This window comes from Pristiophorus japonicus, chromosome 9, assembly GCF_044704955.1.
Source record: "Pristiophorus japonicus isolate sPriJap1 chromosome 9, sPriJap1.hap1, whole genome shotgun sequence".
NCBI lineage: Eukaryota > Metazoa > Chordata > Chondrichthyes > Pristiophoridae > Pristiophorus > Pristiophorus japonicus.
This window is the reverse complement of record NC_091985.1, coordinates 223,552,541-223,580,186: the sequence shown is the minus strand read 5'-3', so window position 1 is coordinate 223,580,186 and position 27,646 is coordinate 223,552,541. Positions and strand designations below refer to the sequence as shown.

Below are 27,646 nucleotides of genomic sequence, written 5' to 3'. Positions count from 1 at the left end.
CTAAAGGTGCTGACTCTGGCTGGGTTCAGTTCTGCACTCACTGGTTCCCCTCCCTCTCCTCCCCTGAAGGTGCTGACTCTGGCTGGGTTCAGTTCTACACTCACCAGTTTCTCTCTAATATGTGACCCATGTGCCCAATCTCCATGTGTGAACCTCGACAGTGAGTGTCGACAGGCTATTCCACTGTCCTCACCCGAGGCCTCATACGTGCATTTTCCAGCAGGGTCACTGATCCCTCCTCCCAATGGCTCAGTGGGTAAAGGTAGCGCCCAGTGTGACTGAGTCACATTAACAGGACAGACCCAGGTTTAATCCCGTCTGCATATCCTCACCACCTAATCCCCTGTAAAAGGAGTTTACAAATGTCATCACTGTAGGAACATAGGAACAGGAAAAGGCCATTCGGCCCCTTGAGCCTGTTCCGCCATTCAATTAAATCATGGCTGATCAGTATTTCAACTCCGTCTACCTGCCTTGGTTCCATCGCCCTTAATACCCTTGCCTAAGGAGAATCCATCAATCTCAGTTTTGTAATTTTCAATTATCTCCCAGCCTCAGTTTTATTGGGAACAGAGTTCTGGATTTCCACTATCCTTGAAGAATATAAGAGGATATGAAATAGGAGCAGGAGTGGGCCATGCGATCCCTCGAGCCTGCTCCGCCATTCAATAAGATCAAGTCTGATCTTGTATTTCAGCTCCACTTTCCCGCCCTATCCCCTTTTCCCTTGATTTCTTTAGTGTCCAAAAATCTATCGATCTCAGCCCTGAATATACTCAATGAGCATTTAGGGCAGAGAATTCCAAAGATTCACTACCCTCTGAATGAAGAAATTTCTCCTCATCTCGGTCATCTCTGGGCCTTAGCCTGAAACTGTGACCCCCTAGTTCTAGACTCTGAGCCAAGAGAAACAGCCTCTCAGCATTTGTGTGAGGAAGTGCTTCCTGACATCACCCTGAACGGCCTAGCTCTGATTTGAAGGTTATTTCCCCATGTTGTGGACTCCCTCACCACTCCTTAAGTGGTCTGCACAGAGCGGTCTTAAACGGAGTGCACTTAAACAGAATGGTTTATTTGGGAACTTGGAAAGAGTGGGAATTGGGAGAAGAGGGGGAAGGAGTTGCAGTTTTTTGCCCACACTGTTTGTAGTGTTTTGTGTTACAGGTAGATATTTAATGTCATTATCCATTATTAAATGCAGATCAAGTAAGAAGTCAAAGAACTAAACTGTAAACTAAGTTACTTAAATACAAATGTAATTACATTTAATTAAATAGAACAAGGTGATACAAGGCTGACAGTGCAGGTGGTGTGCCACAATTGCAGCATGTGGGAGTTTGTGAGAGCATTGTGATATCCCAGACAAACACCTTTGCAGGAAGTACCTGCATCTTGAGGAGTTTCAGCTCAGAGTTGTTGAGCTGGAGTCTGAGGTGCAGATATTGCAGGGTATCCAGGAGGGGGAGAGTTACCTGGACACTTTGAAAAGGAATGTAGTTGTGGCAGGGGACAGTATAGTCAGAGGGATAGATACTGTTCTCTGCAGACGCGACCGGGATTTTTGACGGTTGTATTGCCTGCCTGGTGCCGGGGCTAAAGAATCTCCTCACGGCTGCAGAAGAACTTGGAGTGGGAAGGGGAGGATCAGTTGTCGTGGTCCATGTAGGAGCCAACGACATAGGTAGAACTAGGAATGAGGTTCTGCTGAAAGAGTTTCAGGAGTTGGGGTCCAAATTAAAAAGCATTTTCAGGTTGGCAGGCTGTAACTAGTGGGGTGCCGCAAGGATCAATGCTTGGGGCCTCAGCTATTCACAATATATATCAATGATTGGGATGAGGGGACCAAATGTAATATATCCAAGTTTGCTGATGACACAAGCTAGGTGGGAATGTAGTTGTGAGGAGGCTGCAAAGAGGCTTCAAGGGGATATAGACAGGCTATGTGAGTGGGAAAGAACATGGCAAGTGGAATATAATGTGGAGAAATGTGAGGTTATCCATTTTAGTAGGAAAAATAGAAAAGCGGAGTATTTTTTTAAATTGTGAGAGATTGGGAAATGTTGGTGATCGGGTGTCCTTGCATACAAATCACTGAAAGTTAACATGTAGGTACAGTAAGCAATTAAGAAAGGAAATTATATGTTGGCCTTTATTATACGGGGATTTGAGCATAAGAGCAAAGATGTCTTGCTGTAATTATATAGAGCCACGGTGAGACCACACCGAGAGTATTGTGTACAGTTTTGGTCTCCTTACCTAAGGAAGGATATACTTGCCACAGAGAGAGTTCAACAAAGGTTCACCAGACTGATTCCTGGGATAGGGGGATTGTCCTCTGAGGAGAGATTGAGTAGACTAGGCCTATATTTTCTAGAGTTTAGATGAAATGCAATCTCATTGAAACATACACAATTCTTACAGGACTTGACAGGGTAGATACAAGGAGGATGTTTCCCCCCTGGCTGGGGAGTCTAGAACCAGGGGTCACAGTCTCAGAATAAGGGGTCGGCCATTTCGGACTGCGATGAGAAGAAATGTCTTCACTCAGAGGGTGGTGAATCTTTGGAATTCTCTATTCTAGAGGTCTGTGGCGGCTCAGTCGTTGAGTATATTCAAGACAGAGATTGATAGATTTTTGAATATTAAAAGGAATCAAGGGATATGGGGACAGTGCAGGAAAGTGAAGTTGAGGCAGAGGATCTTATTGACTGGCGGAGCAGGCTCGAGGGGCTGAATGGCCAACTCCTGCTCTTATTTCTTGTGTCTTATCTCCTTATGGACCTGCCACATAAATACTGTGGCTACAAGAGCAGGTCAGAGGCTGGGTAATCTGCAGCGAGTGTCTTAACTCCTGACTCCCCAAAGCCTTTCCACCATCGACAAGGCACAAGTCAGGAGTGTGATGGAATACTCTCCATTTGCCTGGAAGAGTGCAGCTGCAACACTCAGAAGCTCAACATCCAGGACAAAGCAGCCCGCTTCATTGACACCCCATCCACCACCTTAAACATTCACTCCCACCACCACCAGCGCACCGTGGCTGCAGTGTGTACCATCTACAAGATGCACTGCAGCAACTCCCCAAGGCTTCTTCGACAGCAGCTGCCAAACCCACAACCTCTACCAGCTAGAAGGACACAGGCAGCAGGCACATGGGAACATCACCACCTCCACGTTCCCTTCCAAGCCACCAAGACACCATCCTGATGGGAATATATCACTGTTCCTTTATCGTCGCTGAGTCAAAATCCTGGAACTCCCTCACTAACAGCACTGTGAAAATACCTTCACCACGCGGACTACAGCAGTTCAAGAAGGCGGCTCACCATCACCTTCTCAAGGGAATTGTTTAACAGGGGTTCACACTGACTCACCTGACAGGCCGACTCAGGATCCACCCCTCAAGCACTGCGATTGGTTGTAGAACACGCTGCTCCCTGGGCCCTCCGGCCTCTGAGCTCTCTTCCTGTTGGTTCCCAGGGCAATCAATCACCACTCGCCAACATTATACTGCCAGATGAAGTTGAGGGGCTCAGAGGAAAAAATATAATGAGGCCGTGAATCTGAGTTAATAAATAAAATTAGAGAAGCATGATTAAATTTATAAACAAAACTATTTAAAGTCAAATCAAATGGATTGTTGCACTTAATATATTCCTTTTGGGCCAAGTGGAAAACTTGTGATGTGTGGGCTGTGCAGAGTGACTGTGCCCGGTTACACAGCGTGTCCCTGGCTCTCCGCTCCAAGTGCACATGTTTCAGCTCACATCCAACTGACTGGATAAACCTCGTCCGTCTAAACTCCATCACAGAAATATCAGCATTTGATGTTTGGTTATGCTAAACCTTTATAAAACACTGGTTAGGCCTCAGCTGACACATTGTGTTCAATCGTGGGCACCACACTTTCAGAAGGATGTCTATGCCTTAGAGAGGGTGCAGAAGAGATTTACTAGAATGGTACCAAGGATGAGGGACTTCAGTTATGTGGAGATACTGGAGAAGCTGCGGTTATTCTCCTTGGAGCAGAAAAGGTATAGAGGAGATTTGATAGAGTGTTCAAAATCATGAAGAGTTTTAATAGACTAAATAAGGCGCAACACTTTCCAGTGGCAGAAGGTTTGGTAACATGAGGACACAGAGTTCAGGTGATTGGCAAAAGAAGCAGAGGCGACATGAGGAAACATTTTATAAGCAGCGAGTTGTTGCAATCTGGAATGCACTGCCTGATAGGGTGGTGGACGCAGATTCAATAGTAACTTTCAAAAGTGAATTGGATAAATACTAAAGGGACAATATTTGCAGAGTTATGGGGAAAGAGCAGGGGAGTGGAACAAACTGGATAGCTCTACCATAGAGCCAGCACAGGCATGATGGGCCGAATGGCCTCCTGCGCTTTTTCATTCTATGAAAATGGAAGATGATCTTCCCAGAATGCTCCGACCACATATCCCCAGCATAACCAAGACCGCCTATTTCCACCTCCATAACATCGGCGGTCTCCGCCCTTGCCTCAGCTCATTCTCTGCTGAAATCCTCATTCATTCCTCGGTTACCTCTAGACTTGACTATTCCGACACAGTCCTGGCTGGCCTTCCACATTCAACCCGACATAATCTTGAGCTCAGTCAAAACTCAGCAGCCCGTGTCCTAACTCGCACCAAGTCCCGCTCATCCATCACCCCTGTGCTCGCTGACCGACATTGGATCCCAGTTAAGCAACATCTCGATTTCAAGATTCTCATCCTTGTTTACAATTCCTTCCATAGCTAACCCCTCCCTATCTCTGTTATCTCCTCCAGCCCCACAACCCGCCCCGCCCCCAGCCCCACCATGTCTGCGCTCCTCTAATTCTGCCCTCTTGAGCATCCCTGATTATAATCACTCAACCATTGGTGGCTTGTCTTCTGTTGCCGAGGCCCCAAGCTCTGGAACTCACTGCCTAAACCGCTGTGCCTCTCTACCTCTCTTTCCTCCTTTAAGATGCTCCTTAAAACCTACCTCTTTGACCAAGCTTTTGGTCACCTGCCCTAATTTCACCATATGTGGCTCAGTGTCACATTTTTTGAGAAAAGCAATATATTATATAATATAATACAAGATTACAAGATGTCGTTGGCAGGACCACACCGCGCATGGTCAGCACACGACCACACCGAGCATGGTCAGCACAAGACCACACCACACATGGTCAGCACACGACCACACCGCACATGGTCAGCACATGACCACACCACGCATAGTCAGCACACGAACACACCGCACATGGTCAGCACACGACCACACCACGCATGGTCAGCACACGACCACACCGCACATGGTCAGCACAAGACCATACCGCGCATGGTCAGCACACGACCACACCGCACATGGTCAGCACAAGACCATACCGCGCATGGTCAGCACACGACCACACCGCACATGGTCAGCACACGAACACACCGCACATGGTCAGCACACGACCACACCGCGCATGGTCAGCACACGACCACACCGCACATGGTCAGCACACGAACACACCGCACATGGTCAGCACACGACCACACCGCGCATGGTCAGCACACGACCACACCGCGCATGGTCAGCACACGAACAGAACGCGCATGGTCAGCACACGACCACACCGAGCAGAGTCAGCACAAGACCACACCGCGCATGGTCAGCACACGACCACACCGCACATGGTCAGCACACGAACACACCGCACATGGTCAGCACACGACCACACCGAACATGGTCAGCACACGAACACACCGAACATGGTCAGCACACGACCACACCGCGCATAGTCAGCACACGAACACACCGCGCATGGTCAGCACACGACCACACCGCACATGGTCAGCACACGAACACACCGCGCGTGGTCAGCACACGAACACACCGCGCATGGTCAGCACAAGACCACACCGCACATGGTCAGCACAAGACCACACCACACATGGTCAGCACACGACCACACCGCACATGGTCAGCACATGACCACACCACGCATAGTCAGCACACGAACACACCGCACATGGTCAGCACACGACCACACCACGCATGGTCAGCACACGACCACACCGCACATGGTCAGCACAAGACCATACCGCGCATGGTCAGCACACGACCACACCGCACATGGTCAGCACAAGACCATACCGCGCATGGTCAGCACAAGACCACACCGCACATGGTCAGCACACGACCACACCGCACATGGTCAGCACACGACCACACCGCACATGGTCAGCACACGAACACACCGCACATGGTCAGCACACGACCACACCGCGCATGGTCAGCACACGACCACACCGCGCATGGTCAGCACACGAACAGAACGCGCATGGTCAGCACACGAACACACCGCGCATGGTCAGCACACGAACAGAACGCGCATGGTCAGCACACGAACAGAACGCGCATGGTCAGCACACGACCACACCGAGCATAGTCAGCACAAGACCACACCGCGCATGGTCAGCACACGACCACACCGCACATGGTCAGCACACGAACACACCGCACATGGTCAGCACACGACCACACCGAACATGGTCAGCACACGAACACACCGAACATGGTCAGCACACGACCACACCGCGCATAGTCAGCACACGAACACACCGCGCATGGTCAGCACACGACCACACCGCACATGGTCAGCACACGACCACACCGCACATGGTCAGCACACGAACACACCGCGCGTGGTCAGCACAAGACCACACCGCACATGGTCAGCACACGACCACACCGCACATGGTCAGCACACGAACACACCGCACATGGTCAGCACACGACCACACCGAGCATGGTCAGCACACGACCACACCGAGCATGGTCAGCACACGACCACACCGCGCATGGTCAGCACACGACCACACCGCGCATGGTCAGCACACGACCACTCCCTCATCCATCCGGCTCACTCTCGCCTGCGCGCTGGCGGCCTTTACCCAAGGCTCCGTGGCGGGCGGTGATTCTCCCGATCCGGAAGCTCTCCGGGCGGGGGAGTGACATTTGCTTAACATCCGAATGCAAGCAGGGTCGGGCCGGAAAATCGACCCCCAAGAGTCCCGGGTGGCCCACCCTGGCCACGAGCTGATTCCGTTTGACCACAGCCACGTGATCCGCACAGCGCCACAGTGAGTGGGCGGTGCCTGGAGGACAGAGAGCGCGGCGGGTCCTCCAACCAATCCGGGGGCCCAAGGGGCAAGGCTTCAGGGGAACTTCACTCAGCATCAGTGCCGCACCTGCCCTGGGAGTGTTTGATGGGACAGTGTAGAGGGAGCTTTATTCTGCCCATCGTGTCCACGCCGGCCGACCAAGAGCTATCCAGCATAATCCCACTTTCCAGCTCTTGGTCCGTAGCCCTGTAGGTTACGGCACTTAAGTGCACATCCAAGTATTTTTTAAATGTGTTGAGGGTTTCTGCCTCTACCATCCTTTCAGGCAGTGAGTTCCAGACCCCTACCTCTCTGGGTGAAGAAATTTGCCCTCATATCTCCTCTAAATCTTCAACCAATTACTTTAAATCTGTGTCGCCTGATTGTTGAGCCCCTCCGCCAAGGGAAACAGGTCCTTCCTATCCACTCTATCCAGGCCCCTCATAATTTTATACACCTCAATCAGGTCTCCCCTCAGCCTCCTCTATTCTGAAAAAAACAGACCCAGCATGTCCAATCTTTTCTCATAGCCAAAATTCTCCAGTCCAGGTAACATTCTTGTCAATCTTCTCTGCACCTATTCCAGTGCAATCACATCTTTCCTGTAATGTGGTGATCAGAACTGCACACAGTACTCCAGCTGCAGCCTGACCAGTGTTTTATACAGTTCAAGCATAACCTCCTTGCTCTTGTATTCCATGCCTCGACTAATAAAGGCAAGTATTCCACATGCCTTCTTAACAATTTTATCTACCTGGCCTGCTACCTTCAGGGATCTGTGAACTTGCACTCCAAGGGCCCTTTGTTCCTGTACACCTTTCAGTGTCGTACCATTTGATGCGTACTGCCATGCCTTGTTAGACTTCGCTGAAGTGGGGCTAATGAGCTCTGTTATAATTAAAGCATTAAGAATGGATCTCGGAATTAAAACGAGCTGACATAGGCTTTTGTAGTGGTCAAATTTACAAGGGTGTTTAAAAGGAAATGACATATCAGAATGATTAATTGTTACAAGCTGTGTAACCTGAGGACAATTACAGGATTCCCAATTACAGGAGGCCCAACTGTTGAACCACCGGAAACCCAGAGGGGCAGATAAACAGGGCAAGGGGTCAAAAGTGACACAATGGAAAAACTCCATCTGGTCAAGGCAAGAGAGATAAGATAACATTCCAATGTGCTAATGAAGTCTTGGGACACAGTGAGGTTTATGGAAAAATACTGGAGATAGGCGTGGTCAGGATTCTACCTTTTACTTTGAGTGACAAGGGTTTTGACCATTCAAATCAAAGTATGTCTCATATATTGAATGTCTGGCCATTATAGGCCGAGGAACTGTATTAAAAACCCTGTGTTTTCTTTGTTCTGAGGACAGCTCAGCAACCGATTGACTGCAGACTTGTCTCTCCCTTGCAAGAAATTAAAGACTACTTGAATCTTCGAATCCAGACCTGGTGTTGAGTGTTAATTTTAAAAATTCCACTACAATTGGCGCTGCGAGCAGGATCTCAAACAGGCGGCGGACACCAGCTGATGGAAGCCATGTCAAAGGTGTGAGTATGCTTTAATTACCACGCACAGTTAGGACAAGGGCAGAAATCTGTCTGATGTCAACTGCCTGAAAGATCTGAATCTGCAGATCTGGCCGAGACTTCAAGTAGTCAGCGGAAGATCTCAGGTGAAACAATTATGATTGGTTATATAGAAGTGTGACTGTGTAACGTTGCGATTGATAATTGATAAGATTGCAAGTAATGGTCTCACTCATGAGGAGTAAGTAAGGGACGTACTGCTGACAACCAATAAGGTTGCAAGTATTAGTCTCACTCAGGGCAAGTAAGTAAGGGACGTACTGCTGACAACCAATAAGGTTGCAAGTATTAGTCTCACTCAGGGCAAGTAAATAAGGGACGTACCGCTTACCACCAATAAGGTTGCAAGTAATGGTCTCACTCGTGAGGAGTAAGTAAGTATCATAGAAACATAGAAAATAGGTGCAGGAGTAGGCCATTCGGCCCTTCAAGCCTGCACCACCATTCAATATGATCATGGCTGATCATGCAACTTCAGTACCCCATTCCTGATTTCTCTCCATACCCCTTGATCCCTTTAGCCGTAAAGGCCATATCTAACTCCCTTTTGAAAATATCTAATGAACTGGCCTCAACAACTTTCTGTGGTATAGAATTTCACAGATTTACAATTCTCTGAGTGTAGAAGTTTCTCCTCATTTCGGTCCAAAATGCCTTGCCCCTTATCCTTATACTGTGACCCCTGGTTCTGGACTTCCCCAACATCTGGAACATTCTTACTGCATCTAACCTGTCCAATCCCATCAGAATTGTAATATGTTTCTATGAGATCCCCTCTCATTCTTCTAAATTCCAGTGAATATAAGCCTAGGGATGTACCAATAGGTTACAAGTATTAGTCTCAATCAGGGACATACCGTTGATAACCTATAGCCATGGGAAGTGAGAAACTCGAGTGGGGACCAGGAATCCCTGACACGGTACCCAGCAGACAAAAATTAAAAACTAATTGAAATAATGATTAAACAAAATTGGAAACCAGACGACCCACCCGCTGAACAAAGAAAATGGTTGGAGTCGGAAAAGAAACAAAAGGAGGAGGAAGCCCTTGTTTTAGTCACTCACACGTATTATCAATTAAGTAAATGGCCCAGACTATTGACTGAGAAAGTGACGAAATAAACTGACAGTAGATGTGATGATGACAGCATCCATCAGGACACACAAAAAGGAACAAGAGTTATAACAGACTTCGGGTGTTCTACCCCCGCCAGCAGCCCCCATCAATTAGAAACGTGGGGGGTGGGGAGAGCGGGGGTAGGACACCTGAAGTCTGTTATAACTGCAACAGACTGACAAATGTGGTGGAAATGTAGAGCGAGAGAGGCTCTTTGTAATGCAAAAAAATGAGGGGTCGAAGTTAGTTGCTATGGCGACCGTTTCAAAAAAAAAAAGCAGGAAGCAATTCTAAAAGGACATGTTCAGTGGGAATCCAAACCATGAATTGTAGGCATTTAACAGCAAAAAGTGCTAAAATCTACAGGGGCAACAGATTATGGTGCAGATTATAAAACAAACATTAAATGGTACGACACTGAAAAGTGTAGAGGAGCAAAGGGACCTTGGAGTGTAGGTCCACCGACCCCTGAAGCTAGCAGGCTAGGTAGATAAGGTGGTTAAGAAGGCATATGGAATACTTGCCTTTATTAGTCACGGCATGGAATACAGGAGCAGAGACGTCATGCTTGAACTGTAGAAAACTAGTTGGGCCACCACATTACAGGAAAAATGTGATTGCATTGAAGAGTGCAGAGGAGATTGACAAGAATGTTGCCTGGACTGGAGAATTTGGCTGTGCAGAAAGATTAGAGATGCTGGGTCTCTTTTCTTTGGAATAGAGGAGGCCTGAGGGGAGAATTTATTGAGGTGTATAAAATTAGGTGGGGCCGAGATAGAGTGATAGGAAGGTCCTGTTTCCCTTGGCGGAGAGGTCAACAAGCAAAGAGCATAGGTTTAAAGTAATTGAAGGGAGGTTTAGAGGAGATATGATAGGGATCAGAAAATGAAAATTGATTTAAGGAATAATGGATAACTAGTTATGACCGAATCAAAAGGAGAAAAGGGAAGATCATGTTTCTTTCTTACTGTTCGTGTTTTTCTTTGATGTTTCAGCAAAGTTTTAAGAAAACATGTTTGGCTGTGGCTCCTCCCCCTTTTCCAAGTGGCATTGGGAAGTTTAATATTGGAGTTGCTGAGATTAATTAACCTATTAAAAACCAGACTTTTATTATGGCCATGATCAAATTCTCGTTGATGTAAATTGTGTGGAGAGTTTTTAGTTCCGGACATAAGGCATTTCACATTAATAATTGGTATGATTTTTTTAAAATTTTGACCAATGTGTAACTGGGGAGAAAACGATGAAATACTATTATGTGCAAAGGTGTTTTACTGAATGTTAATTTTGAGAATAAAAACACGGAGACTTTATAAAAGTAAAATTTTTAACTGGAGAGTTTAAACTGACAAAGACTGCAGGCTGAAGTCGACATTGATTAATGGTGTCTGTGTTTGTCAGCTTTCGAAACAAAGGAAGTTAACTCTTCACAGGCAGCTGTGAACTGTTTTAACTCAGTGGGTAATACCTTTGAAACAGTATGATCCAAAGGGAAGTGGACAGGACACGGGAGCTGGAAGAATCTCCTCGGGTCCCAGATTTAGAACTACCTCCTGTCCACAGACATACCTCGCAAACCCCGCCAATCTCACAGAGTAGTAAGAGACATATCGTGAATGGTAGAAGTAGGGAACGGCCAAGGGTATAGGATAGGGGTACATTTACAGCTGCATGGTAATCATACCGCTGTAACCGCCCATTATATCAAGGGGTGTAAGGATGGGAGCGCGGTTGTACAATCAGTAGTTTTTAAAAAAAAGACTCATCCAAAGGCTCCTTCTCCAACGAATAAACAGATTTGTGGGAAAAGCGAATTGTTCGTCATAAACACATCCCAGGGCCAACAAATGGGCTAATGGTAATCTCAACTCAGGTGATATTGTACCATGATGTGCATCACAAAGTGGCACCTGTAATATTGAATCTGACCAAAGTGGGACTACCTGGGTGGTGCAAGCCTAAAACAGCGCAGCTACATAGGAGAATGAGCAAGGGAGTTTGGAAAACAGCCAGTATAACCTGCACTGAATTCAGGGAGCGTGATGGGCTTGATCGTACCTTGTTAAGAATGATGCCGAGACTATTGGGGAGAATCATAACAGAAGGCAGTGAGGCCTGATTAATATGTTGCAACTGGTTTAATGCTAAAAGGGGGTAAACAAGATTATAGAAGGAGAACAAATAGTCTTCAACGAAACGGTTCGAAGTAATGTATGGATCTTGGTTAGTGGAACAAGCCCAAGGAAACCTGCAGCATATTGCAGAGGGAAAGCTCTCTTTCTGGGTAACTGATCAAGACCTAGAGCAATGTCTACTTATCAACTTACTAAGACTCTGTGCCAAGTCAGAAGGTTGGTACAGGTGTACCCGGTGGCACGAGTGTCATTTACAGGAACAGACTGACATCACCCTGTTAGAGATAGTAGGGTATTACTCAAGCATGCCGGAGAAAATTTAGTAGGATACAATGAACACGGAAAATTAACCCGGATGGATGGGATAACATGGAATTGCACCATGAAGGTAATTGCGGGACAGCATTTTCCTGTATGATCTGTATAAAGAGGGAAGGTGAATATTGTGTCAGCACCATACACCGGGAATACCAGTATGGTACCAACCTGACTTGTCCCATTGCGACAGGAACCTTTTGTATTACCCCAGTCCAAACTGTGAGACTTGGGGCGCGGGTTTCATTAAGTAATTATTTGCGAAGGCAATAAATATCATGAGAAAGGAGTTAAATGTTTAGCTGCCAAAGGGAAGATATAATGAATTTGGATAGTTAATTGGGCCAATTGAGGACCAAGTACAATGGGCATTAAGCGAAATGGGGACGAGAGAGTCACAACGGTTAGACGCTGAGGTGATACTTATGGAACATACGATCGAGATAGTCCGACAATGAACCATGAGACTGTGTGGTTTTTATGTTATCTATTGTCTATCAACAACCGACACACACTATTGGTATGCGACAAGGGTGGCAGCTGTTAACACATTTGACATAGCCAGTATAGACCAAGATGTTCAAGACGTAGCCCACCGTTTGAGAACCCTTTTGCGAAAGAAAAATGAACGGACTTCGCAGTTGTCAGAAATTGGGGACGAGGTCGCCAGAAAAATGCTGCAAATCGAGGAAATCCGAGAGCCTCATGCCCAAACTGTCAATAAGATAAGTGTGCGACTTAATGATCTAACCCAAGAAACACATAAAGAACTTGTATGTGCAATGTACATAGAACATAGAAAATATGTGCAGGAGTAGGCCATTCGGCCCTTCGAACCTGCACCACCATTCAATAAGATCATGGCTGATCATTCACCTCAGTATCCCTTTCCCGCTTTCTCTTCACACCCCTTGATCCCTTTAGTCGTAAGGGCCACATGTAACTCCCCTTTGAATATATCTAATGAACTGGCCTCAACAACTTTCTGTGGGAGAGAATTCCACAGGTTCACAATTCTCTGAGTGAAGAAGTTTCTCCTCATCTCAGTCCTAAATGGCTTACCCCTTATCCTTAGGCTGTGACCCCTGGTTCTGGTCTTCCCCAACGTCGGGAACATTCTTCCTACATCTAACCTGTCCAATCCCGTCAGAATTTTATATGTTTCGATGAGATCCCCTTTCATTCTTCTAAATTACAGTGAATACAAGCCCAGTTGATCCAGTCTTTCTTGATAGGTCAGTCCCACCATCCCGAGAATCAGTCTGGTGAATCTTCGCTGCATTCCCTCAATAGCAAGAATGTCCTTCCTCAGATTAGGAGACCAAAACTGTACACAATATTCAAAGTGTGGTCTCACCAAGGCCCTGTACAACTGCAGTAAGACCTCCCTGCTCCTGTACTCAAATCCTCTCGCTATAAAGGCCAACATGCCATTTGCCTTCTTCACCGCCTGCTGTACCTGTATGCCAACTTTCAATGACTGATGTTCCATGACACCCAGGTCTTGTTGCAGCTCCCCTTTTCCTAATCTGCCACCATTCAGATAATAGTCTGTCTCTCTGTTTTTGCCACCAAAGTGGATAACGTCACATTTATCTACATTATACTGCATCTGCCATGCATTTTCCCACCCACCTAACCTGTCCAAGTCACCCTGCAGCCTCTTAGCATTCTCCTCACAACTCACACTGCCACCCAGCTTAGTGTCATCTGCAAACTTGGAGATATTACATTCAATTCCTTCGTCTAAATCATTAATGTATATTGTAAATAGCTGGGGTCCCAGCACTGAACCTTGCAGTACCCCACAAGTCACTGCCTGCCATTCTGAAAAGGACCCATTTATTCCGACTCTTTGTTTTCTGTCTGCCAACCAGTTCTCTATCCACGTCAATACATTTACCCCCAATACCATGTGCTTTAATTTTGCACACCAATCTCTTGTGTGGGACCTTGCCAAAAGCCTTTTGAAAGTCCAAATACACCACATCCACTGGGTCTCCCTTATCCACTCTACTAGTTACATCCTCAAAAAATTGTAGAAGATTTGTCAAGCATGATTTCCCTTTCATAAATCCATGATGACTTGGACCTATCCTGTCACTGCTTTAAATGCGCTGCTATTACGTCTTTAATAGTTGATTCCAACATTTTCCCCACTACCGATGTCAAGCTAACCCCTGTTTTCTCTCTCCCTCCTTTTTTAAAAAGTTGGTTTACATTAGCTACCCTCCAATCCATAGCAACTGATCCTGAGTCTATAGAATGTTGGAAAATGACCACCAAATGTGTCCACTATTTCTCGGGCCACTTCCTTAAGTATTCTGGAATGCAGACTATCAGGCCCTGGGGATTTATCGGCCTTCAATCCCATCAATTTCCCAAACACAATTTCTTGACTAGTAAGGATTTCCTTCAGTTCCTCCTTCTCGCGAGACCCTCGTTCCCCTAGTATTTCCGGAAGGTTATTTGTGTCTTCCTTAGTGAAGACAGAACCAAAGTATTTGTTCAATTGATCTGCCATTTCTTTGTTCCCCATTATAATTTCACCTGATTCTGACTGCAAGGGACCTACATTTGTCTTCACTAATCTTTTTCTCTTCCTATATCTATAGAAGCTTTTGCAGTCAATTTTTATGTTCCCTGCAAGCTTACTCTCATACTCTATTTTCCCCCTCCTAATTAAACACTTTGTCCTCCTCTGCTGAATTCTAAATTTCTCCCAGTCCTCAGGTTTGCTGCTTTTTCTGGCTAATTTATATGCCTCTTCCTTGAATTTCACACTATCTCTAATTTCCCTTGTTAGCCACGGGTGAGCCACCTTCCCCGTTTAATTTTTACACCAGACAGGGATGTACAATTGTTGACGTTCATCCATGTGATCTTTAAAAGTCTGCCATTGCCTATCCACCGTCAGCCCTTTAAGTTTCATTCGCCAGTCTATCCTAGCCAATTCACGTCTCATACCATCGAAGTTACCTTTCTTTAAGTTCAGGACCCTAGTCTCTGAATTAACTGTGTCACTCTCTATCTTAATGAAGAATTCTCCTGTATTATGGTCACTCTTCCCCAAGGGGTCTCGTACAACAAGACTGTTAATTAATCCTCTCTCATTACACAACATCCAGTCTAGGATGGCCAGCTCTCTATTTGGTTCCTCGACATATTGGGCTAGAAAACCATCCCTCCATGCACTCCAGGAAATCCTCCACCGTATTGCTACCAGTTTGGTTAGCCCAATCTATATGTAGATTAAAGTCACCCATGATAACTGCTGTACCTTTATTGCACTGTTTGATGCCATCCCCAACCTCACTACCACTTTTCGGTGGTCTGTACACTTCTCCCACTAGCGTATTCTGCCCTTTGGTGTTCCGCAGCTCCACCCATACAGATTCCGCATCATCCAAGCTAATGTCCTTCCTTACTATTGTGTTAATTTCCTTTTTAACCAGCAACACGACCCCACCTCCTTTTCCTTTCTGTCTATCCTTCCTGAATATTGATTATCCCTGGATGTTGAGTTCCCACCCTTGGTCACCCTGGAGCCATGTCTCCGTAATCCCAATTACATCATATCCGTTAACAGCTATCTGCGCAGTTAATTCATCCACCTTATTACGAATGCTCCTCGCACTGAGACACAGAGCCTTCAGGCTTGTTTTTTTAACACTCTTTGTCCTTTTAGAATTATGTTGTAATGTGGCCGCTTTTGATTTTTGCCTTTGATTTCTCTGCCCTCCACCTTTCCTTATCTCCTTTCTACTTTTTGCTTCCGCCTCCATTTTACTCCCATCTGTCTCCCTGCATAGATTCCCATCCCACTGCCTTATTAGTTTAAACCCTCCCCAACAGTACTAGGAAACAATCCCCCTGGGACATTGGTTCCAGTCCTGCCCAGGTGCAGACCGTCCAGTTTGTACTAGTCCCACCTTCCCCAGAACTGGTTCCAATGTCCCAGGAATTTGAATCCCTCCCTCTTGCACCATTCCTCAAGCCACGTATTCATCTTAACTATCCTGCTATTTCTACTCTGACTAGCATGTGGCCCTGGTAGCAATCCTGAGATTACAACTTTGAAGTCCACCTTTTAATTTAATTCCTAGCTCCCTAAATTCAGCTTGTAGGACCTCATCCCGTTTTTTACCTATATCATTAGTACCTATATGCACCATGACAACTGGCTGTTCACCCTCTCCCTCCAAAATGCCCGGCAGCCACTCCGATACATCCTTGACCCTTGCACCAGGGAGGCAACATACCATCCTGGAGTCTCGATTGCGGCCGCAGAAACGCCTATCTATTCCCCTTACAATAGAATCCCCTACCACTAAAGCTTGCCCACTCTTTTTCCTGCTCTCCTGTGCAGCAGCGCCATCCATGGTGCCATGAACTTGGCTGCTGCTGCCTTCCCCTGATGAGTCATCTCCCCCAACAGTATCCAAAACGGTATATCTGTTTTGGAGGGAGATGACCGCAGCGGACCCCTGCACTACCTTCCTTCCACTGCTCTGCCTGATCGTCATCCATTCCCTATCTGCCTGAGTAACCTATACCTGCGGTGTGACCAACTGACTAAACGTGCTATTCACGACATCCTCAGCATTGCGGATGCTCCAGAGTGAGTCCATGCGCAGCTCCAGTGCTGCAATGCGGTCTGTCAGGAGCTGCAGCATTTATGAGAATGATTCCAGGGATGTGGGACTTCAGTAACATGGATTAACTGGAGAAGCTGGAGTTGTTCTCCTTAGAGCAGAGAAGATTTCATAGAGGTGTTCAAAATCCTGAGGGGTCTGGACAGAGTAGAGAGAAATTGTTCCCATTGGTGGAAGGATCGAGAACCAGAGCAAGTTGTCAGGATCCAGAATGCACTGCCTGAAGGGGTGGTGGAGGCAGAGTCAATCACTGCTTTCAAAAGGGAGTTGGATAAGTACCTGAAGGAGAGAAATCTGTCGGGCTGCAGGGAAAAGGCAGATGAGTGGGACTAGCTGAGGTGCTCTTGCAGAGAGCCGGCAAGGGTTCGATGGGCCAAATGGCCTCCTTCTGTGCTGTAACCATTCTATGATTCTAACGACACCCAGCTCTACCTCACCACCACTTTTCTCAACCCCTCCACAATCTCTAAATTGTCAGAGTGCTTGTACGACATCCAGTACCAGGTGAGCAGAAATTTCCCTGTCACAAAATCTGTTCCCTAGCCACCGACTCCATCTCTCTCTCTAGCATCTGCCTGAGGCTGAACCAGACTGTTCACAAACTTGGTTTATATTTGACCCTGAAATGAGCTTCTGAGCGCATATCTGTACCTTAACTAAAACCACCCATTTTCACCCCCATAACATCGCCCGTCTGCATTCCTGTCTCAGCTCATCTGCTGCAGAAGCCATCAAGCATGCCTTTGTTACCTCTCGACTTGACTATTCCAACAAACTCCTGCTGGCCTCCCACAATATACCCTACATTATCCAAAATTCGGCGTCCTAACTTGCACCAAGTCCCGCTTACCCATCACCCCTTTGCTCGCTGACCTACACTGGCTCAGTTTTGCAACACCTCATTTTCAAAATTCTCATCCTTGTTTACAAATCCCTCCATGGCCTCGCCCCTCCCTATCTCTGTAATCTCATTCAGCCTCACAAGCCCAACTCTCTCCCCATATATCTGATCTCCTTAAATTCTGCCCTCATGAGGATCCCAAATTATAAACAGTTCGCCATTGGTGATCCTGCCTTCTGTTTTTAGGCCCCAAACTCTGAAACTCCCTCACTCTGCAGGTAGGGGGATTAGAGGGTAAATTTCTTCACCCAGAATTTAGTGGGAGTCTGGAACTCACTGCCTGAAAGGGTGGTCGAGGCAGAAACCATCATAACATTTAAAAAGTGCTTGGATCTGCACTTGAAGTGCCGTAACCTACAGGGCTACAGATCAAGAGCTGGAAAGTGGGATTAAGATGGATAGCTGTTTGTCGGCCGGCGAGGTCATGATGGGCCGAAATGGTCTCCTTCCATGCTGTAAATTTCTGTGATTCTAAATCTCTCTGCTTCGGTGACAAACTATTCTCTTATAACGCTTCTCTCAAGCACCTTTGGATATTTTACTAGGTTGAAGGCGCTATATAAATCCAGGATGGTGTTGTGAGGTGATGAAGAGCCTGTGCCCTGGTTACTATGGTGAGGTGATGACGCGCCTGTTGCCAGGGTTACTGTTGTGAGCTGATGACGCGCCTGTTGCCAGGGTTACTGTGGTGAGGTGATGACGCGCCTGTTGCCAGGGTTACTCCATCTCGCGGGCACTGGGACACTGAAGCCCCGCCCGCTCAGTGTTTCTGGCCATGGAGATTGCGCAAGCGCCGTGACCCCGCCCTGTGCAAAATGGAGGGCAGTGACCGCGCTGCCCGGGCCTGTCACCGCGGGGCAAACCCGGGGCCTGTGGGCTATGATTCTGCGCCTGAGGCCTACAGCGGGGGTGGGGGTGTGTGTGTGTGTGAAACTCCCCGGCCCACCTGCGGATCCAGATCCTCCCCCGTGCCCACAATCTCCTACCGCCTCCCTGAATAGTCCGGTCCAGTGACGTCCGTCTTCTCCGCTCGCGCATGCTCAGTGAGAGAGACACGGGCTCAGCCCCGCCCATTGGGGGCGCCTCAAACCCCGCCCCTCACACACTCCGATTGGTTGGAGGACCATTACCCGCTTGGTTCTCCTGTACCGCCCCTGCTCTTCCTATTGGTCCGCAGCTGCCGTTAATCTCTCGGGCAGTGTGAGCTGAGCATGCGCAGAGCGAGCACTGGAGACACACGGACGCTGAGACGAGCTCAGGCTGGAGCGGGACTCTGCACCGGGTGAGAATCAGCGGGGCGCAGGGGAGTCATCGATCGGCAAGTGGGCGGGGAGGCTTCATAAACAACTGGTGTAGGCCGCAAGCCCCGAGTAATAACCCGGAACTCCCGCGTTTGCAACGACGGGTTTTTCTCCCAGTAACAGGCCCCGATTATCCGCCATCTTGGCACGGGAACACTGGGCGGGGCTTCAGTGTGTCATAAGAACCGGGTCATAAGAACCTAGTCATAAGAATTAGGAACAGGAGTAGACCATCGAGCCCCTCGAGCCTGCTCCGCCACTCAAAAAGATCATGGCTGATCTGGCCGTGGACTCAGCTCCACTTACCCGCCCGCTCCCCGTAACCCTTAATTCCCTTATTGGTTAAAAATCTATCTATCTGTGACTTGAATACATTCAATGAGCAAGCCTCAACTGCTTCCTTGGGCAGAGAATTCCACAGATTCACAACCCTCTGGGAGAAGAAATTCCTTCTCAACTTGGTTTTAAATTGGCTCCCCCGTATTTTGAGGCTGTGCCCCCTAGTTCTAGTCTCCCCGACCAATGGAAACAACCTCTCTGCCTCTATCTTGTCTATCCCTTTCATTATTTTAAATGTTTCTATAAGATCACCACTCATCCTTCTGAACTCCAACGAGTAAAGACCCAGTCTACTCAATCTATCATCATAAGTTAACCCCCTCATCTCCGGAATCAGCCTAGTGAATCGTCTCTATACCCCCTCCAAAGCCAGTATATCCTTCCTTGAGTAAGGTGACCAAAACTGCACGTAGTACTCCAGGTGCAGCCTCACCAATACTCTGTACAGTTGCAGCAGGACCTCCCTGCTTTTGTACTCCATCCCTCTCGCAATGAAGGCCAACATTCCATTCGCCTTCCTGATTACCTGCTGCACCTGCAAACTAACATTTTGGAGGTTTCTGTAGTGTAGTGGTTATCATGTTTGCTTTACACGCAAAAGGTCCCTGGTTCAATCCTGGGCAGAAATATTATTCCTAAAAGAGTTTCATGCACAAACACCCCCAGGTCCCAATCTCCGGGAGTGAAAGTCATTGCCTCATTTATTTTATTCTCACTCTCTACACATCGGACTTTTCACCTTCTCTTCTGAAAGTGATGGTAAGTGCCTGACTTACGGTTTAAATCACACAATTCTAACAGAAGAGCCCTCTTTCTACAGTCCCAGGCTTGGAATCCCCATGTACAGTCCCAGGGTTAGAATCCCCATGTACAGTCCCGAGGTTAGAATCCCCAGGTACAGTCCCAGGGTTAGAATCCCCAGGTACAGTCCCAGGATTAGAATCCCCATGTACAGTCCCAGGGTTAGAATTCCCATGTCCAGTCCCAGGGTTAGAATCCCCATGTACAGTCCCAGGGTTAGAATCCCCATGTACAGTCCCAGGGTTAGACTCCCCATGTACTGTCCCGAGGTTAGAATCCCAATGTACTGTCCCGAGGTTAGAATCTCCATGTACAGTCCCAGGGTTAGAATCCCCATGTACAGTCCCAGGGTTAGAATCCCCATGTACAGTCCCAGGGTTAGACTCCCCATGTACAGTCCCAGTGTTGGAATCCCCACGTACTCCCAGGGTTAGAATCCCAATGTACTGTCCCGAGGTTAGAATCCCCATGTACAGTCCCAGGGTTAGAATCCCCATGTACAGTCCCAGGGTTAGAATCCCCATGTACAGTCCCAGGGTTAGAATCCCCATGTACAATCCCAGGGTTAGACTCCCCATGTACAGCTCCAGGGTTGGAATCCCCACGTACAGTCCCAGGTTTGGAACCCGGCGCACGGAAGTGAAATTTCAGCCTCAGTATTACAAGTTTCATTGGTTAGAGGTTGGAGAGAGGAATAATTTGCTGAGGGGTCGTTTTAAATTTGTGTGGTCGGGTATTCAAATTCCCCTTAACTCTAATCCTGGATTTAAAGGAGGGGAGAGCTGTGCTCTTTGGAGATTTTCTGAGAGAAGGATCTGGTCAGCTTGAAACTCTGAGTGTAAAAATCGGTTCGAAATGTACAATTAGGTTTTGACCAATATTGACTCCCACAGGGAGGGGGATTTCTGCAATAAGGAAGGAACCGGGTAAGATTTGAAAAATTTTAACACAGGATTCGAGGGACTCTTGCATTTGGCATCTTTATTTTGTACACTTGAGGATTTAGATAACAGACTCTCTCCTGTGAATATAGAGCTGTATTATTGGGCTGTGATCTGTTTACATGTTCATCTTCTGTTAAATAAATTTGCTGAGTGAATTTAAATGTAAAACCAGGTGTGCAGGTGTGATGCTCTATTCACATCAATGGTGAGAGAGATGCTGTGGGCACACGCTAAGTCCCTAACTGAAAGTAATTAACAGACTGGGTTTTGGATTAAATCATCCCCGGCATTTGAAGGAACATTGTATAGAAACTAGAGTTATCTGTTCTGAACTTCTATCCTGTACTTACAGTGATGACTTTTGTAAACTCCTTTTACAAGGTATTAGAAGGGGAGCATTTATAGATGGGAAACTCAAACGAAACAGTACATCAAGAGCTGCCAGAGTCACTCAATTCATCAGGACCTAAATATCATCGGCCTTTGTGGATGGAGAAATGTCTATCTGTTCTGTCTATGGGAACAGATTTCAAACATCAGTGTGACTGGAAAAGCACCGAGACACACACACTCGAGTGAGAGTGTTCCAGTGCACTGAATGTGGAAAGAGCTTTAACCAGTTACACCGCCTGAAAAAACATCGCACCATTCACAACGGGGAGAAACCGTACATGTGTTCTGTGTGTGGGCGAGGCTTCAACTGATCTTCCAACCTGGAGAGACACAAAGACACCCGCACCATGGAGAAACCGTGGAAATGTGGGGACTGTGGGAAGGGATTCAATTAGCTGTCCCGGCTGGAGATTCATCGGTGCAGTCACACCGGGGAGAGGCCGTTCATCTGCTCCATGTGTGGCAGGGGTTTTACTCAGTCAGATACCGTGTTGACACATCAGCAAGTTCACACTGGGGAGAAGCTGTTCACATGCTCCATGTGTGATAAGGGATTCGCTTGGTTATCCAACCTGCTGACACACAAACGAGTTCACACTGGGATGAGGCCATTCACTTGCTCCGTCTGTGGGAAGGGATACGCTCGGTTAGCCATTTTCCAGAAACACCAGCGAATTCACATTGGAGAGAGGCCGTTCAGCTGTTCTGTCTGTGGGAAGGGATTCGCTGTGTCATCCAACTTGCTGGCACACAACAAGCAAATTCACACGAAGGAGAGGCCGTTCCCTTGCTCTGTGTGTGGGAAGGGATTCACTCAGTCATCCGACTACCTGAAACACCAGCGAGTTCACAATTGACTGCAGGGGTTGGGTTCTGCTGTTAATCACATCCGGAACTGAACCATGTTCATTCTGGCAGTTGCCATTTGTTTTTGCCGATGTTAATAACCCTGTAACTGGGCTATAGTTTGATATTCTGTAAATATCAACTACATCAGCTTTCTTTTAGACATCCTGTGCCTCGTCCTTGATATCTCAATGATAAGACGAGCTGATTGACGACTTGTTATGAACTGGGTGGAATCTATCTTAGAACGGACTTCGCATAACTTTTTAAAAGATGGATCTACAAGATGTCCAAGTCTGACATTCGATTTCACCTGATGGGAAATATTCTGATAATCTGTTACTGTCACGGGGCAAAGCAGCATTGTTACTGTATCATCAGTTTAATTAAACTCAATGGGCAATCCGATCTCCAAAGGGAAATGTCTCCTTAAAGCTCATGGTGTCGGCAGTTCTGCAGCTCATTTCTCACTGTGTTTGTTCTTTATTTATTCATTCTCGGAATGTGGGCGAACCAGCCTGCATTTATTGTTCATCCTTAATTGCCCCTTTAGAAGGTGGTGGTGAGCCGCTGCCTTCTTGAATCGTGCTGCAGTCTATGTGGTGAAGGTGCTCCCACAGTGCTGAGGTCAGGATGCTGCGTGACTTGGAGGGGAACTTGGAGGTGCCGGTATTCCCATACACCTGCTGTCCTTGTTCTTCTACACGGAGGAGGTTGTGGGTTTGGAAGGTGCTGTCAAAGAAGCCTTGCTGACTTGCTGCCGTAGATGGTGCACACTACAGCCATAGTGGCCTCATGTTTTTATCCAAGGCAGGCCTCAGCCCAGTCATTTGTTCCCAATGTTGATGCACTGGTTGAAGAGGTGCCGGGTATCAGGAGCAGTATCGAGGGATGGGTGGGACAGTAAGCTGTGAGGAGAACACAAAGCATCTGCAAAGGGATATGGACAGGTTAAGAGAGTGGGCAATGAGGTGACAGATGGAGCATAATGTGGGGAAATGTGAGGTTATTCACTTTATTAGGAAGGTCAGAAAAACTGATTTTTTTAAATTGTGAGAAAATGTTAAATGTTGGGTGTTCAGAGAGGCTTGGGTGTCCTCGAACAGGAAACACACAAAGTTAGCATGCAGGTACAGCAATCAATTAGGAAGGTGAATGGCATGTTGGCCTTTATTGCAAGGGGGTTGGAGTACAAGAGTAAGGAAGTCTTACTACAATTGCACAGGGCTTTGGTGAGACCACAGAGGCGGTCCAACGAAGGTTCACTAGATTGATCCTTGGGATGAGAGGGTTGTTGTATGAGGAGAGATTGAGTAGATTATAATCTCTGGAGTTTAGAAGAATGAGAGGGGATCTCATTGAAAAATATAAGATTCTGAGGGGCATTGACAGGGTAGATGCTGAGAGATTGCTTCCCCCAGCTGGAGAGTCTAGAAATAGGGGGCATCGTCTCAGGATCAGGGGTGGGCCATTTCAGACTAAGTTGAGGAATGTCTTCACTCAGAGGGTTGTGAATCTTTGGAATTCTCTACCTGAAAGGACCGTGGATGCTGAGTCGTTGAGTATATTCAAGGCTAAGATAGATAGATTTATGGACTCTCGGGGAATCACGGGACTATGGGGAACAGGGGGGAAAGTGGAGTGGTGGTCGATGATTGACAATGATCTTATCAAGTGACGGAGCAGGCCCAAAGTGCTGTATGGCCTACTCCTGCTTCCAATTCTTATGCTCTTATGTTCTTAAATAATTTCCAGAGGCTGAAGGGTCTGTAACCAGAGGACATAGATTTAACTAGCACAAGAATCAGAGGCAAAATGAGGAAATAAATACGCAATGAGCTGTTATGATCTGGAATACACGGCCTGAAAGGGGGCCAGGAGCAGATTCAGTAATAAGTTTCAAAAGGGAATTGGAAAATTGCAGAGATATTGGGAAAGAGCAGGGGGAGTGGGACTAATTGGGATATTGGGAAGGAGCAGGGAGAGTGGGACTAATTGGGATATAGGAAAGGAGCAGGGGGAGTGGGACTAATTGGGATATAGGGAAGGAGCAGGGGGAGTGGGGCTAATTGGGATATAGGGAAGGAGCAGGGGGAGTGGGGCTAATTGGTATATAGGGAATGAGAGGGGGAGTGGGACTAATTGGGATATTGGGAAGGAGCAGGGGAAGTGGGACTAATTGGGATATTGGGAAGGAGCAGGGGAAGTGGGACTAATTGGGATATAGGGAAGGAGCAGGGGGAGTGGGACTAATTGGGATATTGGGAAGGAGCAGGGGAAGTGGACTAATTGGGATATTGGGAAGGAGCAGGGAAAGTGGGACTAATTGGGATATAGGGAAGGAGCAGGGGGAGAGGGACTAATTGGGATATTGGGAAGGAGCAGGGGAAGTGGGACTAATTGAGAAGGAGCAGGAGGAGTGGGACAAATTGGGATTTTGGGAAGGAGCAGGGGTAGTGGGACTAATTGGGATATAGGGAAGGAGCAGGGGAAGTGGGACTAATTGGGAAGGAGCAGGGGTAGTGGGACTAATTGGGATATAGGGAAGGAGCAGGGGGAGTGGGACTAATTGGGATATTGGGAAGGAGCTGGGGAAGTGGGACTAATTGGGATATTGGGAAGGAGCAGGGGAAGTGGGACTAATTGGGATATAGGGAAGGAGCAGGGGAAGTGGGACTAATTGGGATATAGGGAAGGAGCAGGGGAAGTGGGACTAATTGGGATATTGGGAAGGAGCAGGGGAGGTGGGACTAATTGGGATATAGGGAAGGAGCAGGGGGAGTGGGACTAATTGGGAAGGAGCAGGGGAAGTGGGACTAATTGGAAAGGAGCAGGGGTAGTGGGACTAATTGGGATATAGGGAAGGAGCAGGAGGAGTGGGACTGATTGGGATATAGGGAAGGAGCAGGGGGAGTGGGACTAATTGGATAGATCTTTCAAATGAGTGCCGGCACAGGCACCAGTGGGCTGGATGTACACAATCTGAAATGTATCATTCTTCGACTCTCTGATTCTATAACTACATCATGTCTCTGTTTGTATTACACTAGACACTGTCTCTGTTTGTATTACACTAGACCCTGTCTCTGTTTATATTACACTAGACCCTGTCTCTGTTTATATTACACTAGACCCTGTCTCTGTTTATATTACATTACACCCTGCCTCTGTTTATATTACATTACACCCTGCCTCTGTTTATATTACATTACACCCTGTCTCTGTTTTATTACACTGGACCCTGTCTCTGTTTATATTACATTACACCCTGCCTCTGTTTATATTACATTACACCCTGCCTCTGTTTTATTACACTAGACCCTGTCTCTGTTTATATTACACTAGACCCTGTCTCTGTTTATATTGCACTAGACCTGTCTCTGTTTATATTACACTAGACCCTGTCTCAGTTTATATTACACGAGACCCTTTCTCTGTTTATATTACACATGGCCCTGTCTCTGTTTATATTACACTAGACCCTGTCTCAGTTTATATTACACAAGACCCTGTCTCTGTTTATATTACACAAGGCCCTGTCTCTGTTTATATTACACTAGACCATGTCTCTGTTTATATTACACAAGGCCCTGTCTCTGCTTATATTACACTAGACTCTATCTCTGTTTATATCACACTGGGCCCTGTGTCAGTTGTTACTGCACTAGACCCTGTCTCTGTTTATATTACACAAGACCCTGATTCTGTTTACTTGACACAATTTCCTTTCTCACTTTATATTACAATAGAACCTGTCCCTGCTAATACTGCACTCGACCTTGCGTCTGTAAGATAGAGACAGATGATAGAGCAATAGATAAATATCGTAAAGATATATATTTGCATGTGTGGGAGGATGCAATCTTTTTTTTTTTTACTGAGAAGCAGATTTATTCTTGTTAATAGCTATCAGCAGCTGTGGGCAATGTCTAATTTATCTAGTATTGTGTGGGTAATCTTTGTGTTGAGAGGATAGGGTGAAGCTTGTAACAATCTCCCAGAGATGGACTGGGATTGAGGGACAGGACTGAAGGGGAGCAATTCACTGCACTTTGCACTACTTAGTGGCACTTTGTGTGTTAAAGGTTACTAATTCACACTTGTGTTGTCCTATGCCTACTGCTGACAGATTTTAATGCTAAGGATTGTTTTTTCTGCAGTATTTTCCATTGAGCTTTGTCTGGCCCACTGATTGTGTCAGACAGAGCCTGGAACCGTGACCACACAGCACCATCGGATGGGCAGCCGCAGGGTCCTAATGTCCTAATAACTCTCATCTGGTTAATAGGAACAACTGAAAAAAAACACACAGCTCGCTCTATATATGTGTGATATGTGGGTGTACAAAATAATGTTTGCAAGTGCATTCTGCAAAAATAAATGATTAACCTCACCAGCTATCTTTCACCATTTTATATCCTTTTATTCAAAATGTAATTGCAGAGTGCTTAATATCATTACCATTTATTGATAACCCATTGTCTTGTGTGCTCTTGTTCAGAAAATGATGTCACACTGACCATTCTGTTACCAAGGTGACCATGTCTGTCCACAGTATTCAGTGGGAAGGGGATTAAATCACACCGAGGATAATGAGCAGCCTGCCACCAGTCTCTGAGCTTTATTGTCCAGTGATCACATCAGCATCACCCAGAAGCTCCTGATATACACGTGGAGTGTGTGATGATTGGTGCAAGTGATGGTAAAAATAAAACTACCTGTGCCTGACATGAAGTTAATAAACCTGTAATTCTCTGACCGAGTATTTCCCTCATTTGAAAAGAATGAAACACTTGTTACTCTCCAGAGAATTGTGCACTATTTCTGTTTCCACAGTCTTCTTTCTTTTGATTGTTACCTTCACCGTTTCCTCATCAACCTCTTCCAACATTTGTGGGAATGGTCTAGTGCAGTAATAATTGAGGCCGGGACAAGGAAGAAACGAGTTTTTGTGGTAATAATAGAAACAATATTTGCGCAATGATAACTGAAAGATGTCATAGTACTGTGTGTGGTCTAACCAAGGTTCGATACAGGTTTAGCATAACTTCCCTACTTTTCAATTCTATTATTTTTTTCCTATGTATCAAAAGAAAATTGAAATTTAGATGCTTCATCAACCACCCCCCATCTTTTAATCAAAAGCAGCAGTC

The 27,646-nt window shown here is 46.7% G+C and overlaps 2 protein-coding genes, 1 long non-coding RNA gene and 1 other non-coding gene across 7 annotated transcripts in view; 3 read left to right on the top strand and 1 right to left on the bottom strand.

Moving 5' to 3' along the window:
• Positions 1–18,945, bottom strand: part of LOC139273758 (zinc finger protein 502-like) — a 28,639-nt gene extending 9,694 nt beyond the window's left edge. Inside the window, exons 1-2 of one of the 2 annotated variants that reach the window (XM_070890814.1) lie at positions 18,856–18,945; positions 3,375–3,563 (exon numbers count right to left, since the gene is read on the bottom strand). The gene's annotated coding sequence lies outside the window, so the exon portion shown is untranslated. Of the gene's footprint in view, positions 1–3,374; positions 3,564–18,815 lie in introns of both variants that reach the window. The other variant, XM_070890815.1, reaches the window with a different exon arrangement.
• LOC139273804 (uncharacterized) overlaps positions 1–26,886 on the top strand; it is a 38,964-nt gene extending 12,078 nt beyond the window's left edge. For both annotated transcript variants that reach the window (XR_011595369.1, XR_011595368.1), the window contains exons 3-4: positions 8,530–8,705; positions 26,654–26,886. This is a non-coding gene — a long non-coding RNA (uncharacterized lncRNA). The remainder of the gene's footprint in view (positions 1–8,529; positions 8,706–26,653) is intronic.
• On the top strand, positions 18,862–22,740 carry LOC139273783 (zinc finger protein 239-like). Of its 2 annotated transcripts, none has more exons than XM_070890877.1 (2): positions 18,862–19,151; positions 21,636–22,740. In XM_070890877.1, the coding sequence occupies exon 2, from the start codon at positions 22,103–22,105 to the stop codon at positions 22,502–22,504; it is 402 nt and encodes a 133-aa protein (XP_070746978.1). In that variant the 5' UTR covers positions 18,862–19,151; positions 21,636–22,102; the 3' UTR covers positions 22,505–22,740. The 2 variants fall into 2 exon arrangements, with proteins under 2 accessions (XP_070746978.1, XP_070746979.1); XM_070890878.1 differs by having other exon boundaries at positions 21,607–22,740.
• On the top strand, positions 20,066–20,138 carry trnav-uac (transfer RNA valine (anticodon UAC)). The gene has a single exon. It is a non-coding gene; the product is annotated as a tRNA-Val (tRNA).
• Positions 26,887–27,646: the final 760 nt, after the last annotated feature.

What these genes read in the sequence shown, in the direction of transcription:
- LOC139273783 (XM_070890877.1), top strand. Translation starts at nt 22,103, where the DNA reads ATGTGTGGCAGGGGTTTTACTCAGTCAGATACCGTGTTGACACATCAG.